The sequence below is a fragment of the Gossypium raimondii genome, chromosome 8 (assembly GCF_025698545.1).
Source record: "Gossypium raimondii isolate GPD5lz chromosome 8, ASM2569854v1, whole genome shotgun sequence".
Classification (NCBI taxonomy): Eukaryota; Viridiplantae; Streptophyta; class Magnoliopsida; order Malvales; family Malvaceae; genus Gossypium; species Gossypium raimondii.
The window spans coordinates 11381608-11399827 of NC_068572.1; the positions used below are offsets into that span (position 1 = coordinate 11381608).

Consider the following 18220-nt stretch of genomic DNA (forward strand, 5'->3'; position numbering starts at 1 on the left):
ATGTGTAATATTAATTACTTCAAGAAACTCAAACTAAATCTTGACAAGCAGTTTAATTTTCTATTGGAACATATATTACTGAAAGACTATGCCTCATAGTTCAGTCATTGCATATATACTTACGGTCACGTGTGTATAAGCATATTGGTATACTACAACTTGTTAATACCCTAATAAGTTATATAGATGTCTTTATCAATTAAACATCAAGGGTAATTCAGGAACTACGATTCTTTTGGATTATTTTATTTATTCCTTATCAATATCTGTTCATGGAAACTATAAATAGGTCTTCAGGGTAGTTAGTTTCCTCATCAGGGCTAAGCAGTTTAAAGTCTCAAAAGAAGCTTCACAGCATTCACATAAACATTTTCAAGTATACTCTTCTGCGCTTGTATAACAATGGAAGTGATTACAAGGATGGTTGCAGACAGGCCGGTGGTGATCTTTAGCAGGAGCACTTGTTGCATGAGCTATACCATCAAGACTCTCATAAGTGGGTTCGGGGCAAACCCAACGATTTATGAGCTCGACGAGATTCAGAATGGCCAACAAGTCGAAAGGGAGCTGCATAAAATGGGGTGCAAGCCCAGTGTTCCAGTTGTATTCATAGGGCAGCAGCTCATTGGAGGTCCTAATCAAGTCATGACCCTCCAAGTCAAGAACCAGCTTGCCCCATTGCTCAAACGTGCTGGAGCAATATGGATTTGAAACGGGGAAGTAACTAATTCCTTTACTCTTAAGTCCAACACGATACTGCTAAAAAAACTCAGATAATGAAATGTCTCTGGAGAGACACTTTTGCATAACATCCTTGTACACAGTTTTTGGAGCTGGATAAGGTCATAGGGTTGTCCTAGTTCTAAGTTCCGAAGGAGCTTGTATTTTAACTTGCACATGTAATATCCCTTTCCTTTGTCTATGATAAGTAAAGGCATATCTGTTATTATATATATGCTGCATTTAGTGGCTTGAACCTTGGACTTGCCATTATAGTTCAGATTAAATATATCTATTATACAAACTATGAAAATGAATGAAATGATGTCGAGAATGTTAGAAGAAGTGATGGTTTACAAGTTTGTTTGTCAACTTCTTCATTTATATTCATATTCCCAGTCAAACATGTCACATTTTTACGATGCATGTTTTAACTGAGTATGCCTAGCCTTATCCTCAAAGCAATGATCTCACCCAAGAAAGCAACCCCAGAATCCGAATTTCAACAAAGAAATGAAGAAAAAGGGGAAAAGCTACTCTCTCAACCCTGCCAATAGACCACAAATTTCATACTAGTCATAATCACTATACACTCTCAGTTATACACACCTTTTACAATAGTAATGACCGGGTAATGCCTTCTCCTTTGAAACAAGGATCAAGAGGTTTGCTTTACCCCCTATAGGCTTAAGATTGTTGATCCTAAACAAGGAGTTGAGCTTGCTTAATTTTTTGGTGAGTGATTTGAATATCTCGTTATCTGGATGGGACCTAACCAACTCTTGTTTCTTGTACACATGATCTTTTCTAGGGCGATTAGCATCATTCTCATTCTTGCAATTTCACGTTTCAGCTCTCGGTTCTCTCTTCTCCCCAGTGCATAGTTGTCTTAGTGAGAGATGACTTCCTACACCGCTGCTTGTCTGTTGAGGGAACTGACCATTGATTGCACAAAAACAGAATTGATTGTGGCCTCCGTTCATTGCATTTCGAAGTCTGATTTTCTCAAAATATAAGACTTGGGCAACCATTTGTACTGGTAACCTTTCATTCTGTGCTGCATGGCTACAGGCTTCTTGAGATAGTTTCTGACAGTTTATCGTTCTGTATAGTCTATAGTGTTCAGAATCTTTTATGTTCGGGTCAACCTAAAAAAAAAAAAAAACCAGAAAATGGGTTAACAAGGGATATATGCTAATTTTAAAGAAAATTTAGGTTTTAGGCCATTTTTTTTAATTTAGGGAAATAGGTTGTTTTTTCCATAGATGAAATTCGTCCCCACAATGCATTTTTGGAAAACCATGACCCTAACCTTAAACTCAAGAATCCCGAGATAAAATTTACATCCCATCCCATGACACTTTTAAAACTTTTCAGAAAAAACACTTCTTATTATAAGTGTTTTTTTTTACTTTTCATGTTCAATCTTTTCTAACATTTTAAAATTATGTTTCATATTCGGTAGTAAAGTTTCTTATAAGAAGACAGTCTGTGGAGAGGTTTTCATAGTTAAATTTCAAATGGATTGTTTTCATAAGGAGACTTGCATAAGGAGAAGATTGTTGATGTTAACAATCTGAAGTTCAAAAATCGACCCAACAAAGTAAATTAGTTCAAGTTTCATTGTTTGAATTTGGATAATGAGTACTTATTTTTATGTATAATGTTTTCATTTTAAACATGTGAAGTAGGTTTTTTGGGCGAATATGAGTAGACAAATTAAAGCCATTATTTATTACAATGGTCAAATTGTGACACCGATATTGGGGTCATTTTTGTATCAACCCAATCTACAGAATTGGCTTTCAACCAGAGCATGAAATTGAACGAGCTTTAGTTAATAATTAGAAGGGAATTGTCGACTTTAAGCTAGAGGAGAATTTTGAGCTTGAAATATAGATATCTAACATCATTGAACCCTGTTAGATATGATATATTTGAGCTCAAATGTGACATGGATGTTGAAGCAATGTTATATGTTCAGTTTGTTGATGTCGAGGAAGGTGGTCCAAGTTCGACAATAGTTCTAGGAATTTTGTTTTGGGAACAAGAAGCAGAAAGTCCAACCACAAAGTATTGTTATAAAGCTCCTACAAGAAAATGTCAAAGTCATCAACAGAAAGGCATTCTTTGATTTCAACCCTCATTTTAACTTTAGAGTACAGTCGAGGTTAGTTGGCAACCCAAACTTGGAGACCCCGATACAACATTCTGTCAGTGCTTTTGATTTCAACTTCGAAACTCTAATGTTCTATGTTGGAAACACTTATGCGGATATGTCATCATGTAACACAAGTCGACAATCCAAAAGTAATACTGGTTTTAACATAAGGTTGATGAGAACAGATGATGTACTCCCTACAACTTGCACGGGCAAAGAGACACATCCAACCTTGGATGATGGTCCAATTCTAGTGCCTGAAACTGATGATGGTCCAATTCAAGAGTCTGGGTCAGATGGTTCAGAAATTGCATTTTTTTCTAAACCTAGAGGTCGTTCTTACTAAACCAGAAGGGAGTGATTCTGACGATGAAGGTCCAAACAATGTTGGAGGAACCCATCTAGATTTTACAACATATGCTCCTCCTCCCTACATACTTAATTTCAACCTTGATGCTGAAGGTGGGTTAGAATTTCCAAAACTTCCTCATAAAAGACTGGGCCATACGAATTCTTCTACAAATTTTGGTAATGTACAAGTTGAAATGAAGTTTTCCTCCAAATATGCTTTTATTGTTGCAGTGAAGTGGTATAGCATAAAGCATGAGGTCAACTTCCATGTTACAAAATCATAAGCCGAAGAATATGAAGCGAAGTGCACAATATGTGACAGTAGATGTCCATGGAAAATCATGACATCTGTGAGAAAGAAGACGATGTTTTGGACAATTAAGAAATATAATGCTCCACATACTTGTGTTGTTGCAGATATGTCACATGATTATCCAAAATTAGATTCTGACCTAATCTCTGACATTATCTTACCTATGGCGAAAGCGAATCCTAGGATTCTCGTGTCGTTTTTGATTACTAACACCCGTATTCAGTACAATTACATTGTATCATACTATAAGGCATGAGTTACAAAATAGAAGGCTATGGAAAAGATGAATAACAAGTGGGATAAATCATATAATGATTTGTGGTAATGGTTGAAGGTACTGAACCAGTACGTCCCAGATACCGTCATTGATCTACAAACAAAACCCGTGTATCATGAAAATCGAATGGTCCAAGAGAAAAGAACTTTCCATCGTCTTTTTTGGACATCCAAGCCATGCATTGAAGCATTTCGGTACTGTAAGTCATTAGTCCAAATTAATGACACATTCATGTACGGGAGATATGAGCATCACTTGTTATTGGTTGTTACACAAAATGGTAACCGAAAAATCCTGCTAATAGCTTTTACAATTGTTGAACAAGAAACCGTTGATCTTAGGACTTCTTCAATACAATATACAATACAAACAATTTTGTTCATTTTTTTTATAAACATACAAAATAAAAAAAATAAACAAACATTTTTTTATAAAATGTGAATAAATAGATTATGGATGTAAAAATTCAATACAATACAAATTAAAAGCTAGAAAACTAAATGATGATGTACATGAAAAATATTTAAAATAAAAAAATCATCTTCGTTATTAGTTTGAATGTGTACCACAACCCGATAGGTGTCAATTAGAAGGAGGATTTTGTCATGGTTGGGGTTTTGGGCTCATCATCATCATCATCATCATCATCATCATCATCATCTTTATCTTCATCTTCACCTCCATTTTCACCTCTACGTCCATCTTGATCTTAATCTTGATCTTTATCTTCATCTTGTTCTTTCGTGTTAGATTGCATTTGCATCCTAGGTTCTCATCGTATATCGTCGATTAAATTAATAGGTGGTTGCTAAAATGGAGATGGTGAAAAATATTTCCTAGAGAAGGTGTTGATGCATGGTATGATGGTACATAATGTGATGCTTGGGTGAAAAATATAGGGTTAGTAAAAGTACCAGAAAAATATGAATCATACTGATCGGGAGGTGGTGCACCCATCGGTATAGAATTTGGGATTGAGCTAATGATGATCAAGTCGACGCATGTACTCCTCCTGATCACGACCTCATGTAAGGTCGTGTTTGCCTTTTACGATGAATTTTTCTACTCCTTTATTTCTCCGGCAATAGATAAGATTTACCATGAAGTCTAAACTATGTTATGTAATCCGAAGACATCCCAAATACAATCGAACAATTGGTTTGGACATAGGTATGAAATTGTACCAATGATTCTAGATGTAGATATACTTGGTATGGAATTTAGGCCAATCTTCATTGGTTCTCCCTCGTAAGTCAATCTTGTGAAGTTCATCGAGCTCCTAAGGTGATGGAGAAATATTTTGCACAAACTCAAACTGTCACATCACTTGATCAGATTCATTCATCTCAATTGTTGCAAAAACCATCAATGACACTTTGACAAGCCAGGTATTGCAATATGTCAAAAATTCGGCTAGGATGCATTCTTGAATTCTCATATCAAAATATGACATTCATTCAAACTATAGTATGAAATTATAAATTTTATTACGTACCTAATATTAAATTCAAAACCCACATGACTAGTGTCATTATTCCACCTATTCAAATAATATGTTATTTAAAAAATATAATAATGAAAAAATATAACTATATTATTAAATCTTACCTTATTATGAGTGAGAATTGATAAGGGAAGTTTACTAGGAGACATAAAAATTGTAAACGATATTGTGCCTATGACTGAAGGAGTATACAACCACCGATTTTAATTTTTTGTGCTTCAGCTGCCTGATACATCTCTTGGTACAATGTAGCCAAGATAGTTGATGCCTTGTCAAATTATGTCACTTTCGTTACCTTGTATACATGTTTATAAGGTCCTTTATGGTATGTTTGGAATGGTTTGAGAATGGTCAATATGTGATATGTTTTGGTAAGTAATTGAATAAGTTATAATGCTTGAAATAAGGAAATGTTAACTTGTTTTGGCATGTTATGTCTTGGTATATTTGTGGTGCCTATAAATGACATATTGGTTTGGTAATTTAGGATACTTGAAATGGTATATTTATACACGTTTGGATGATGTTTAGGTCCCTTGAAAGTGTGCACAAATGAGTTGAATGGTTAGGCTTAGTTTGGTTATGAAATTGCTTGATTTTAGGTAAATTTTAGGTTCATATGACCTAAGACATGGGCATGTGACTCAGCCGTGTGAGGCACACAATCGTGTGTCACATGAGGATTACTTAGGGTCCAAGTCAGTGAGTTACACAGCTTAGCACACTGCCTGGTACACGGGCGTGTGAAGCTACTCAGAGAGTTACACGGCCTGGCACACGAGCGTGTGACACGCCAGTTGGACCCTACTCAGAGAGTTACACGGTTGAGGACACGGGTTGAGACACGACTGTGTGTCCTCTGTTCAAAACTTGCACTGCCTGGGGTAACATGGGCGTGTGACCTCTGTCTCCAATTTTTGTGACTTTTTCCTAAACTTCCTGTTTTGTTTCAAATTAGTCCCCAAGTGCTCCTAAGCTATTTTTAGGGCCTCGAGGGCTAGATTTAGGGACAATATACATGTGAATGAATGGATTACGATATATTTAAATTATTGAATGATATGATTTTTAAATGTTTTTGATTGCATGGTAATGCTTCGTAACCTTAATTCGACGATGGTGACGGGTTAGGGTTGTTACATTTAGTGGTATTAGAGCTACAATTTAGTCGGTTTTCGAACTGAACTTAACATGTATGGAGTCTAGAAACACATGTCATTATATAACCTGTGATAATGTGAAAACTCCTGACTCAAATTGAACTATGTTTTCATAAAAATAAGATGTTGTCCAATCGAGTCGATTCCGATGAGGTTAAAAGTAACGCGCATGTAACAACCCAGTTTTAGCTAAATTAGAACAATGGTTTCAGAAACACAAATCTGAGGTCGTAAAATTTATTTATTATTATTTTAATATTTACAGCATGATATTAGAGTTGTGTGAACTTTTCATAAAGAAATTTTATTGTTTAAGTGTTTAATTCGGTAAAAAGGACTAAATCACGTAAAGCGTAAAAGTTGTGTTCTATAAGCTAAAGGTATCAAATAGCTATAGAAATTAAAAGTGAAGGTCTTTATGTAGTAAATATCTCATTTATTAGATAGTGGATGATAATGGAGTGGCAGTTGGTGTTATTATTAATGTTTTTAAAGGGTAAAAGGGTAAATAGGTAATTAAGTTAATAATAAATAAAACAAATCCAAATATCATCATCTTCCATCCATTTACAACCAAAAATAGGGTTTAAAATAGCCATTGAAGAGCTTGACATTTGGCCATGGTATTTTTGCTCAAATAGGTACGGTTTTAACTCCGTTTTTAATGATTTCTACGTTTTTGTAATCGTTGCAGTTAGAACTAGTTAGCCCGTGTCTTCAATTTCAAAACTGTTAAAGATTTTGATAGTTTCCATTGAGGATTTTATGTGGCCTTTGATGTTTAATGATGAAATATGAATATTTGATGTTAGATTTTCATATTTTATAAAGTGATTTTTGATGAAAATCTAAATTAGGGATTTATTTATGAAATTTGCAAATTGAGAGGTTGAAATATGAAATAAATGGAATTAATGGGCTGCTAGGGACCTAGGGAAGATTCAGCCAAGCATGGGTTTAATGAAATTATGTGTATTTTGTGTTGTTTTGAAATAGGGACTAAATTGAGAAAATGTGAAATTTTAAGGGATAACGTGCAAAATGCCCATTTATGTGTTTTTGGATGACATTAAATGGATATGTTATTAAATAAGTTAAATTTGAATTGATTAGATCAAGAAAGAAAGAAATCGGAGTTAGAATGGGGGAAGTTGAAAGTTGTCAAATAGTCGTTCCGATACATTCGTTTCTGAACAAGGTAAGTTCATAAGTAAATAAATGTTTTTAAATTCAATTGTATATAAAAATATATATGTTACTGAATTGAAATGAGCACGGGATGACCTGTTTCGAGCTTGAATTGATTGAATTACGACGTCCGAAAGCCCCGTATGAACCATAGGAATAGTATAGGATACATATATCATGACTTAGGACTTTCGAGTTGTGATTTCATGTAAGACTATGTCTGGGACATGGGCATCAGTATGAGATTACGTGTAAGATCATGTCTGGAACATTGACACCGTATATGATTCGTGTAAGACCCTGTCTGGGATAGAGGCATCGATATGTGATAACATGTAAGACCATATCTGGGATATGGCATTGTATGTGATATATGTGCTTCCTAGTATCCTTAATGATTTCGAATGGTTCAACGGGTAATATTAAAATGAGTTCGAATGTGAAATTGAGCTAAATGATTCAAGTACGTATGAGGTTTATATGTTCATTGAAAAAAAATAAGGTAAGTGAAGTTACTTAATGTGGTAATTTGGATTATATGAGAAAAATGATTGTATATGTGTATGAGATTAGTTAAATTTGGCCTATTTCGAATTGAATTATATATGTTATTGTGATGAATTATTTGCTTATGACTTACTAAGCTTTCAAAGCTTACTTTGTGCATTTTTTTTCTATTTTATAGATATATAAAGGTAGCTCGAGTTTGAGGATTGTCAAGGAACATCGTCACGCTATCGATCGCTATTTCGATACTTTAAGAGTTTGTAACTTTGACGTATGATATGTATAGGCTAATTTCAATATGGTTCATTTTGATCTGTATATATATAGCCATGCGAAAATGGTTTGATAATGATGCTAATGTTCGTGTATATTAGGCCATGTAATTAGCTCATTTTGGAAGTATGTTATATTGTATATCTTGTGTGGTGGATGGTCATATAATTTGGTCTGAGTAATGAGGTAAATGATGGATGTATTTTTTTTTTTGACTTAAGGTGTATGTTTCCATAGGTTATATGATGAATATATATATTGATTGTGTATTGGTTATTTAGGTACGATTCTAAATGGTGACTAATGACTATGTTTTTGGTATATTTCGTTGGTTATATATATAGTTATAAGTGACATGTTGATGTTTGTATTAGGTTATGAAATAGTATGTTTAGCTTAATATTGAATGGTGGAATTGGTATGTTTAGTAGTTAGTTAAAGGCATGAAATTATACTAAAGGATGTCTTAATGTATGCTCGGTTTATGAGATGAATTATGTTTGATTTTGATTTAGGTATTTGAATGCCATGTAATTGATGGTCTCATAGTTCGAACTTTGTATTTATGAAGCACGTGCACTATGATTTTGATAATTGTTGGTTGGTTAGTAATTTGATTAGATAAATGAAATTGATATAGTTGAATATTGAAGCATGATTCGTATATGTGAAATGACTAGAAAAGTATGATTGATTTTATTATGTGATTCTAATCTACGAATTTGACTTGTAGAAAGAAAAAAATTGGTAAAGGAGATTATATTACTTTGTGCTTGAATTGTATTGAATAATTGTTCTGAACTGTGTTTTGACGGTAATGCTTTGTAACCCTAATTCGGTGACAAATTCGGGTTAGGGGTGTTACATTTGATTGGTCTCAGAGTTACGATTTAGTCAGTTCTAGGGCTAACGTAGCGCGTGTGAGTCTAGCTATACATGTCATATATATAAACTATGATAGTGTGATGGTTCTTGACAGTTAAAATGTGTTTTTGTATTGTAAATGGATCCTAGTCGAGCTGTAGCTGATGATGTGGAAAGTAATGTGCCCGCTCCCGCTCAAGGGGCAGTGCCAGCTGATTCTAGGCCGATTACGAGTAGCCACGAAGGAGAGGCTAAAAAAGCCTTCTTCTAGATGATGAACGAATTGTTCACACAGTATATCCAGACAAATCCAGCTGCTCAACAACCTCCACCCCCGCCTAATCCTCCCCAAATACCTGTGATACCTCAAGTTACTGACCCGATGCGATTAAATAAGCCTTCGGTTGATAAAATTAGAAAATATAGGGCCGAAGAGTTTAGAGCTACTATTGATGATGATGCCGAGCGAGCTGAATTCTAGCTTGATAAGACGATTCAAGTGTTCGATGAATTATCTTGTATTCCTGATGAATGTATCAAATGTGTTGTATCTTTGTTAAGGGACACTGCATATCACTGGTGGAATACACTAGTATCAGTGGTTCCAAAAGAACGAGTTACTTGGGAGTTCTTTCAGACTGAATTCCTGAAGAAATATATTAGTCAGAGATTCATAGATCAAAAACGCAAAGAATTCCTCGAGTTAAAACAAGGTCGCATGACAGTGACAGAATATAAGCGGGAATTTGTGAGACTCAGCAGATATGCCCGGGAATATGTTTCTACTGAAGCTATAATGTGTAAAAGATTTAATGACAGTTTGAATGAAGACATTAAGTTGTTAGTCAGGATTCTGGAAATAAAAGACTTTGTGGTACTCGTTGAGCGAGCATACAAAGCTGAGGAACTTGGGAAAGAAAAAAGAAAAGTTGACTTTGAAGCTAGAGATTCGCGGAAAAGATCATTGAGTAAGTCATTTCAGTCAGCATCAAAGAAGTTCCGAGATGATTTTAGCCGTTCAAAGGCTATTGTGGGTTATTCTAGACGAGATCGAGACAGACCACCTGTGAGTTCGAAAGTTACTTCAATAGCTAGTGTTGGAAATGTCAGACCAAATCAACTTGAGTGCAAACATTGCGGTAAACGACATCCTGAAAATTGTAGATTGAATGATCGGGCTTGTTTCAAATGTGGATCATTAGATCATTCCATCTGTGAATGTCTTGAGTTGGCTGAGCAAGATTCAGTGTAGAATACGGGGCTGAATAACACTGCAGCTAGAAGTAGACCACCCAGAAACATGGGTAATGTGAGTGGTAGTCAGAGGGGAACTAAAGACACTATTGTTAGATCTGAAGCCAGCACACCTGCCAGAGCTTATGCTATTCGTGCTCGCGAAGAAGCCTCGTCTCTAGATGTTATATCGGTACTTTCACTCTCTATGATACTACTGTGATTGCATTGATAGATCCAGGATCAACTCATTCTTATATATGCATAAATTTAGTATCCAGTAAGACTTTGCCTATAGAGCCTACTGAATTTGTGATTAAAGTATCAAACCCCTTAGGCAAGTGTGTTTTAGTAGATAAAGTGTGCAAGAACTGTCCATTGATGATTCGAGATTTTCGCTTTCTGGCTGATCTGATGTTGTTACCATTTAATGAATTTGATATAATTCTGGGTATGGATTGGCTAACGTTGCATGATGCGATTGTGAACTACAAACGAAAGACAATCGATTTGAAATGTCAGAATAATGAGATTATCTAGATTGAGTCAGATGATTTGAATGGGTTGCCGACTGTGATTTCATTGATGAAAGCTCAGAGTTATGTGACAAAAGGCTATGAAACTTATTTTTCTTATGTTCTTGATATAAAAGTAACTGAAAATAAGATTGAATCTATGCCAATTGTGTGTGAGTATCCAGATGTTTTCATTAAGAGCTACCTGGATTACCACCGATTCGAGAAGTTGAATTTGATATTGAATTAGTGTCGAAAACTACTCCTATATCAATAGCTCCATATAGAATGGCTCCGACCGAGTTAAAAGAATTGAAATCTCAGTTGCAAGAGTTGACTGATAGAGGATTTGCACGACTGAGTTTCTCTCCCTAGGGTGCTCCGGTATTATTTGTGAAAAAGAAAGACGAAACTATGAGAATGTGTATTGATTATAGACAGCTCAGTAAAGTGGCAATCAAGAATAATTATCCTCTGCCACGAATAGACGATTTGTTTCATCAGCTGATAGGGGCTACAGTGTTTTCTAATATAGATTTGAGATCGGGTTATTATCAGCTGCGAGTTAAAGACTCAGATGTGCTGAAAACTATTTTCCAAACGAGGTATGGGCATTATGAGTTTCTAGTTATGCCTTTCGGACTAACGAATGCACCTGCTATTTTTATGGACCTAATGAATCAGATCTTCAGACCGTATTTGGATAGATTTGTTGTTGTGTTTATAGATGACATCTTGATCTATTCCTGTGATGAATCTGAGCATGCTGAAAATCTAAGAATAGTGCTACAGACTTTGCGAGATAAACAGCTATTTGCAAAGTTTAGTAAATGTGAGTTCTGGTTACGAGAAGTTGGTTTTCTAGGGCATATTGTGTCAGCATCGGGTATTCGAGTCGGTCCGAGTAAGATTTTAGCAATATTAGATTGGAAGCCTCCGAAAAATGTATCTGAAGTCCGAAGCTTTCTGGGACTCACCGGTTATTACAGACAATTCATAAAAGGTTTCTCAATGATTGCAACTCTGTTGACTAGACTACTTCAGAAAGATGTTAAGTTCGAGTGGTCGAACAAGTGCCATAAAAGTTTTGATCAGTTGAAAGCTCTTTTGACTGAAGCTCCAGTGTTAGTACAACCAGAATCGGGTCAAGAATTCGTAATCTATAGTGATGCATCGTTGAATGGTTTGGGCTATGTTTTGATCCAATTAAAGCCGCATGAAAAGAATTACCCGACACATGATTTAGAATTAGCAGTTATCGTGTTTGCGTTGAAGATTTGGCGTCACTATCTGTTCGGTGAGAAATTTCATGTTTATTCTGATCACAAAAGCTTAAAATATTTGATGACTCAAAAAGATCTAAATCTACGAAAGCAAAGATTGTTGGAATTGTTAAAAGATTATGTAACAGCCCAATTTTAGGTCTATTTGGAACAGTAGTTTCGGGACCATATTTTTATTATATTTTTATGGTCTACAATTTTACAGAATTATTCTGTGAAAATTTCGTACAAAAATTTTGACATTTGGGCACTCAAATTAGTCAAAAGGACTAAATCGTAATAAGTGCAAAACTTGAGTTCTAGAAGCTAGAGGTATTAAATAGCTATAAAATTTTTAGTGGAATTCCTTATGTGGTAATTAGCCCATTAATAAGTTAGTGGAAGATATTTGTTTGGTATTTTTGAAATTAGTTTGAAAAGAAAAGGGCAAATTGGTAATTAAGTTAATAAAGGTATAATAAGACAAAATTTAAAAGCTATCATCTTATTTTTTTCTCTTTCTTCTTCAACCGTTTATGAAGAAAATGGGTAGCCATGGATGAGAAAACATTCAGCCAAGCTTCTATGGCCCATCTAGGTACGATTTTTGTCTCGTTTTTAATTATTTCTACGTTTTTAGAGTCGTGGTAACAAGATTTAGCTATTTCGTACCTTCGTTTTCAAAACTGTTAAAGTTTGAAAATTTTTCCATTGATTAATATATGTGTATTTTGATAGTTGATGATAGGAAATGCATCCTTGTTGTTAGATAAACAACATTTGTAAAGTAATTTTTGATAAAAATGTCGATTTAGGACTAAATTGAGAAATGTGATAAATTGTGTGGTAAAAAATGAATAAGTGAAATATGTGGGCTGCTATAAGCATGAAAAAGGTTCAATTAGGCATTGGTAGTAAAGAAATTGAATGAATTTCATTTTACGAGCCTAGTGGCAAAAGTGTAAATATGACAAAGTTTAGGGGTAAAAATGTAATTTTATCAAAAATGTGAAATTGAGCTAATTTGAGTAGCATGATGAATAAATAAGTTAAATGTGTTGTTATAGATCAAGGAAGACGAGATTCGGACTTAGAACGGAGAAAAAATAAAGAATATGATGAATAAATCCTTTTCACCGATTATGCTACCGATGTAAGTTCATATGGTTAAACTTTCATGATTATTTTTTAATTTAGGAATGGTATAATATATATATTCATATTTTGTTTTTGAAATATGATTATTGTAAATATATGAAAATTGAATTGAAAAGTTAAAATTAAGTGGAATGCAGGATTGAGTATGATCGTTTCATGACACAATATGAATTGACGGATAAGACCATGGTTAGACCATGGCAATGTTTGAATGTAAGACCATAGCTGGGCTATGGAATTTTAATGAAAAGACCATAATTGGGTTACGGAACCTTGAACGTAAGACCATGGTTGGACCATGGCAGTAAATGTATATGTATAAAACCATAGCTGAGATATGGCATCAAGAAAACGATATACTCAAATCCATAAGACGTTCTCTAATTTGGAAAGAATTGATAAGTATTACAGGGATTAAAGTGAAAGAAATTATATAGTTATTGATATTGAGCTCAATTATGTGAATTCATCAAAAGAAGTTGTGATTGGCAGGAAATGTTATGAAACGACTTATCAAGTGATTAATTCGAAAAAGGCTTTGGTTATATGCACTAGCTTATGACCATGGTTGAATGATAAGTTTATGACTTGTGTGTCACGTATATGGAATAAGCATTGAAAGTAAAGAAATGCAAATGAAAATAAGGAAATCATGAAAGAGTAAAATGCAAATGAAAATAAGGAAATCATGAAAGAGTAAAACTTGCAATAAAAAAGTTTTAGACAGTAGCAGTTGTATAAATTTGAAAAAAAACCAAAAATTGTGGGAATTGCATTAGAGGTTGAATAAGACATGAAATTAAATCTTAATGAATCTAGTTTCAAGAGAGAAAAAATGGAACATCATCCGAGTCACATATTAAGAGATAATTAATTTTTAGTGAAGAAGGGTTGAAACTGTCAAACAGCAGAACAGGGACGACTTTGAAGAATTAACTGTACTTATTGGTTAAACCTAAATTCTAAAAATTTTATGGTAAGAAGATATGTGAGTCTAGTTTCGGAAAAATCAAGCGGATCTTAATTTGGAGTTCCGTAGCGCAAGATATAAATAATTTAGTGACTATGACTCGAGTAGATAGCTTGATATGAATATGAGTAAATAGTGGAACTATGTGCATTTATGATTATATTATCTTGAGAACATATTGTAAGGATTGGTAAAAGCATATTAACAGGTTGCTTGTTATTTACATACCAAATTACTAAGCTATATAACTTACCCTTTTTCCTTCTTTTTCCTAAAGTGTCACAGATACTAGCTCGGGTTGGAGATCGTCGAAGATTCTATCACACTATCAAGCTATTGATCAGTATCAATGTATTCAAGCATTTTAAGTTTATGGCATGTATAGGGACTCAGTCATTTTGTGTATGAGTTATTATGTTTTGGCCAAATTTTTTGTCTTGTAATGGTTAAAGGTTTGATTTATGTGTAGCCATGTAACTTGGCATATATTGGCTAATTGGTTGCAAGCCTATATATATGCATTAATTATATGCCAATGTCTTGTGATGTGAGTTGTGTTTGCATGATACATGATGAGTTGTGGGTATGGCATAAATTCTTAATGGTTGTATGTGCTAGAAGTCTTGATGTCCAATGGCTAAGTTTTGCTTAATGGTAAGGTATGTTAATTAGATATAATTATGCACGTATAAGAGTTGTTGATGATGCATATGGAATGTGACTAAGTGTGACTGAGTATGTTGGTTTTAAATGGCAATTCTAAAGCTGAATTATTGATGTATTGGTAGCTTATTTATGCCATGAAATGTACCTTTGAAGTTATGTTTAAGTATGCACAAATGAGGGTAACAAATGGTTGGGAAAAATAACCAATTTCTCAGCCACACAGGTAGAGACACGACCGTGTGTCTCAACCGTGTGGAGGACACGACCTAGCACACGGGCGTTTGACCCTCCAAAACATGAAAATTTTCTTAGTGTTTCAAAGTTTCTGGTTTAGGCCGGAACCACTTCCAATGTATGTTTGGGGCCCCGTAGGCCTTTATAAGGGACGATATGCATGTGTATAGATAATTTTAAACAAAATGAAATTTTATGGCCCAATTTTGTATGGTTACTTGTGCTTAAGACCGGTAATACCTCGTATCCTACTCCGACACCGGACACGGGTAAGGGGTCTTACAGATTACGAGCTAGTGATTGACTACCATCCAGGAAAGGCCAATGTTGTTGCTGATGCTTTAAGTTGGAAATCTTTGTTTGCTCTACGTGCAATGAATACTCAGTTGGCTCTATCTGATGACAGCTCGATTATAGCTGAGTTGAAAGCAAGACAATTATTTATGCAGCAGATTTGCGAAGCTCAGAAAGTTGATAATGAATTGCTAGCAAAACGGGCTCAATGTGATTTGAATTCTGATTCAAAGTTTCGAGTTGATGCTAATGATTGTTTAAGATTCAAAGGCCAAATATGTGTATCAAGAAATTCAGAGTTGATTCAGATGATTTTAAATGAAGCTCATAGTAGTCGTTTGTCTGTTCATCTGGGAAGTACGAAAATGTATAACAATCTTAAACAGCTTTACTGGTGGTCTGGTATGAAACGTAACATTTCAGAGTTCGTTTTTAAATGTTTGATTTGTTAGCAAGTTAAAGTTGAGCATCAGGTACCGTTTGGTTTATTGCAACCGATTATGATTCCCGAGTGGAAATGGGATAGAGTGACTATGGATTTTGTGTCGAGATTGCCCCTAACTCTGAGAAAGAAAGATGCGATCTAGGTTATAGTTGATAGATTGACGAAATTAGATCATTTCATTCCAGTACAAACGGACTATTCAATTGATAAGTTAGCTAAGTTGTATATTTTCGAGGTTGTGAGATTGCAAGGAGTACTTATTTCTATTGTTTCGGATAGAGATCTGAGGTTCACATTGCGATTTTGGAAGAAACTGAAAGATGCACTAGGTAAAAAGCTACACTTCAGTACTGCTTTTCACCCACAGACGGATGGACAATCCGAGTGAGTTATTCAGATACTTGAGGATATGTTACGGTGTTGCGTTCTTGAGTTTGAAGGTACGTAGGAAAAGTATTTGTCGTAGATTGAATTTGCGTATAATAACAGCTTTCAATCGAGTATTAAAATAGCACCTTACGAAGCTTTATACGGTCGCAAATGCCAAACACCTTTGTACTAGACTGAACTTAGTGAGAATAAGATTCATAGGGTCGATTTGATTAAAGAGACTAAACAGAAAGTGAAAGTGATTTGTGATAGTCTGAAAGTAGCGTCAGATCGTCAGAAATCATATGCTGACTTGAAACGAAAAGATATTGAGTTTCAGATTGGAGATCGAGTGTTTTTGAAAGTATCTCCGTGGAAGAAAATACTTAGATTTGGCAGAAAAGGCAAGTTAAGTCCGAGATTCATCGGGTCGTATGCAATTATCGAGCGTACCGGGCTGGTTGCTTATAGATTGTTGTTGCCACCTGAATTAGAAAAGATTCATAATGTATTTCATGTATCAATGCTTCAACAATATCGTTCCGATCTCTCACATGTGATTTCCCCATTCTAAGATTGAGATTCAGTCTGATATGACATACGAAGAAGAACAAATCTGAGTTTTAGATCTCGATGTTAAAGAACTGAGAAATAAGAAAATTTCATTAGTGAAAGTCTTATGGCATCGACATGGGGTTGAAGAAGCTACATGGGAGCCCAAGGATGCTATCAGAGAGCAATATTCAAACATATTAACTGGTAAGATTTTTGGGGACGAAAATCCATAAGGGGGAAAGTTGTAATAGCCCAATTTTAGCTAAATCGAAACAGTGATTTCGGAACCACAAATCTGAAGTTAAAAATTTTATTTTATTATTATTTTAATATTTACAGCATGATATTAGAGTTGTGTTAAATTTTCGTAAAGAAATTTTATCGTTTAAGTGTTTAATTCGGTAAACATGATTAAATCGCATAAAGCGTAAAAGTTGTGTTCTATAAGCTAAAGGTATCAAAAAGCTATAGAACTTAAAAGTGAAGGTCCTTATGTAGTAAGTATCCCATTTATGAGATAGTGGATGATATTGAAGTGGCAATTGGTGTTATTATTAATGTTTTTAAAGGGTAAAAGGGTAAATAGGTAATTAAGTTAATAATAAATAAAACAAAGCCAAATATCATCATCTTCCATCCATTTACAATTGAAAATAGGGTTTAAAACAGCAATTGAAGAGCTTGACATTCGGCCATGGTGTTTTTGCTTAAATAGGTAGGATTTTAACTCCGTTTTTAATGATTTCTACGTTTTTGTAATCATTACGGTTAGAACTAGTTAGCTCGTGTCTTTGATTTCAAAACTGTTAAAGATTTTGATAGTTTCCATTGAGAATTTTATGTGGTCTTTGATGTTTAATGATGAAATATGAATATTTGATGTTAGATTTTCATATTTTATAAAGTGATTTTTGATGAAAATCCAAATTAGAGATTTATTTGTGAAATTTGCAAATTGAGGGGTTGAAATGTGAAATAAATGGAATTAATGGGCTGCTAGGGACTTAGGGAAGATTCGGCCAAGCATGGGTTTAATGAAATTATGTGTATTTTGTGTTGTTTTGAAATAGGGACTAAATTGAGAAAATGTGAAATTATAGGGGCTAAAGTGCAAAATACCCATTTATGTGTTTTTGGATGACATTAAACGGATATGTGATTAAATAAGTTAAATTTGAATTGATTTAGATCAAGAAAGAAA

The 18220-nt window shown here is 34.5% G+C and overlaps 2 protein-coding genes and 1 long non-coding RNA gene across 3 annotated transcripts; all 3 read left to right on the forward strand.

The window, feature by feature from the left end:
* The first annotated feature begins 330 nt into the window (after positions 1-330).
* LOC105793565 (monothiol glutaredoxin-S6) lies at positions 331-1065 on the forward strand. Its single transcript, XM_012622460.2, has one exon. The coding sequence runs from the start codon at positions 403-405 to the stop codon at positions 709-711; it is 309 nt and encodes a 102-aa protein (XP_012477914.1). The 5' UTR covers positions 331-402; the 3' UTR covers positions 712-1065.
* Positions 1066-9457: 8392 nt separating this feature from the next.
* On the forward strand, positions 9458-10570 carry LOC105793140 (uncharacterized). The gene is made up of 3 exons (XM_012622067.1): positions 9458-9568; positions 9614-9688; positions 9800-10570. Exons 1-3 carry the CDS (start codon positions 9458-9460, stop codon positions 10568-10570), a joined length of 957 nt encoding a protein of 318 aa, XP_012477521.1.
* A 2296-nt stretch (positions 10571-12866) lies between these two features.
* LOC105790791 (uncharacterized) lies at positions 12867-15024 on the forward strand. The gene is made up of 3 exons (XR_001132597.2): positions 12867-12926; positions 13396-13481; positions 14734-15024. It is a non-coding gene; the product is annotated as an uncharacterized LOC105790791 (long non-coding RNA).
* The last annotated feature ends 3196 nt before the right edge of the window (positions 15025-18220 follow it).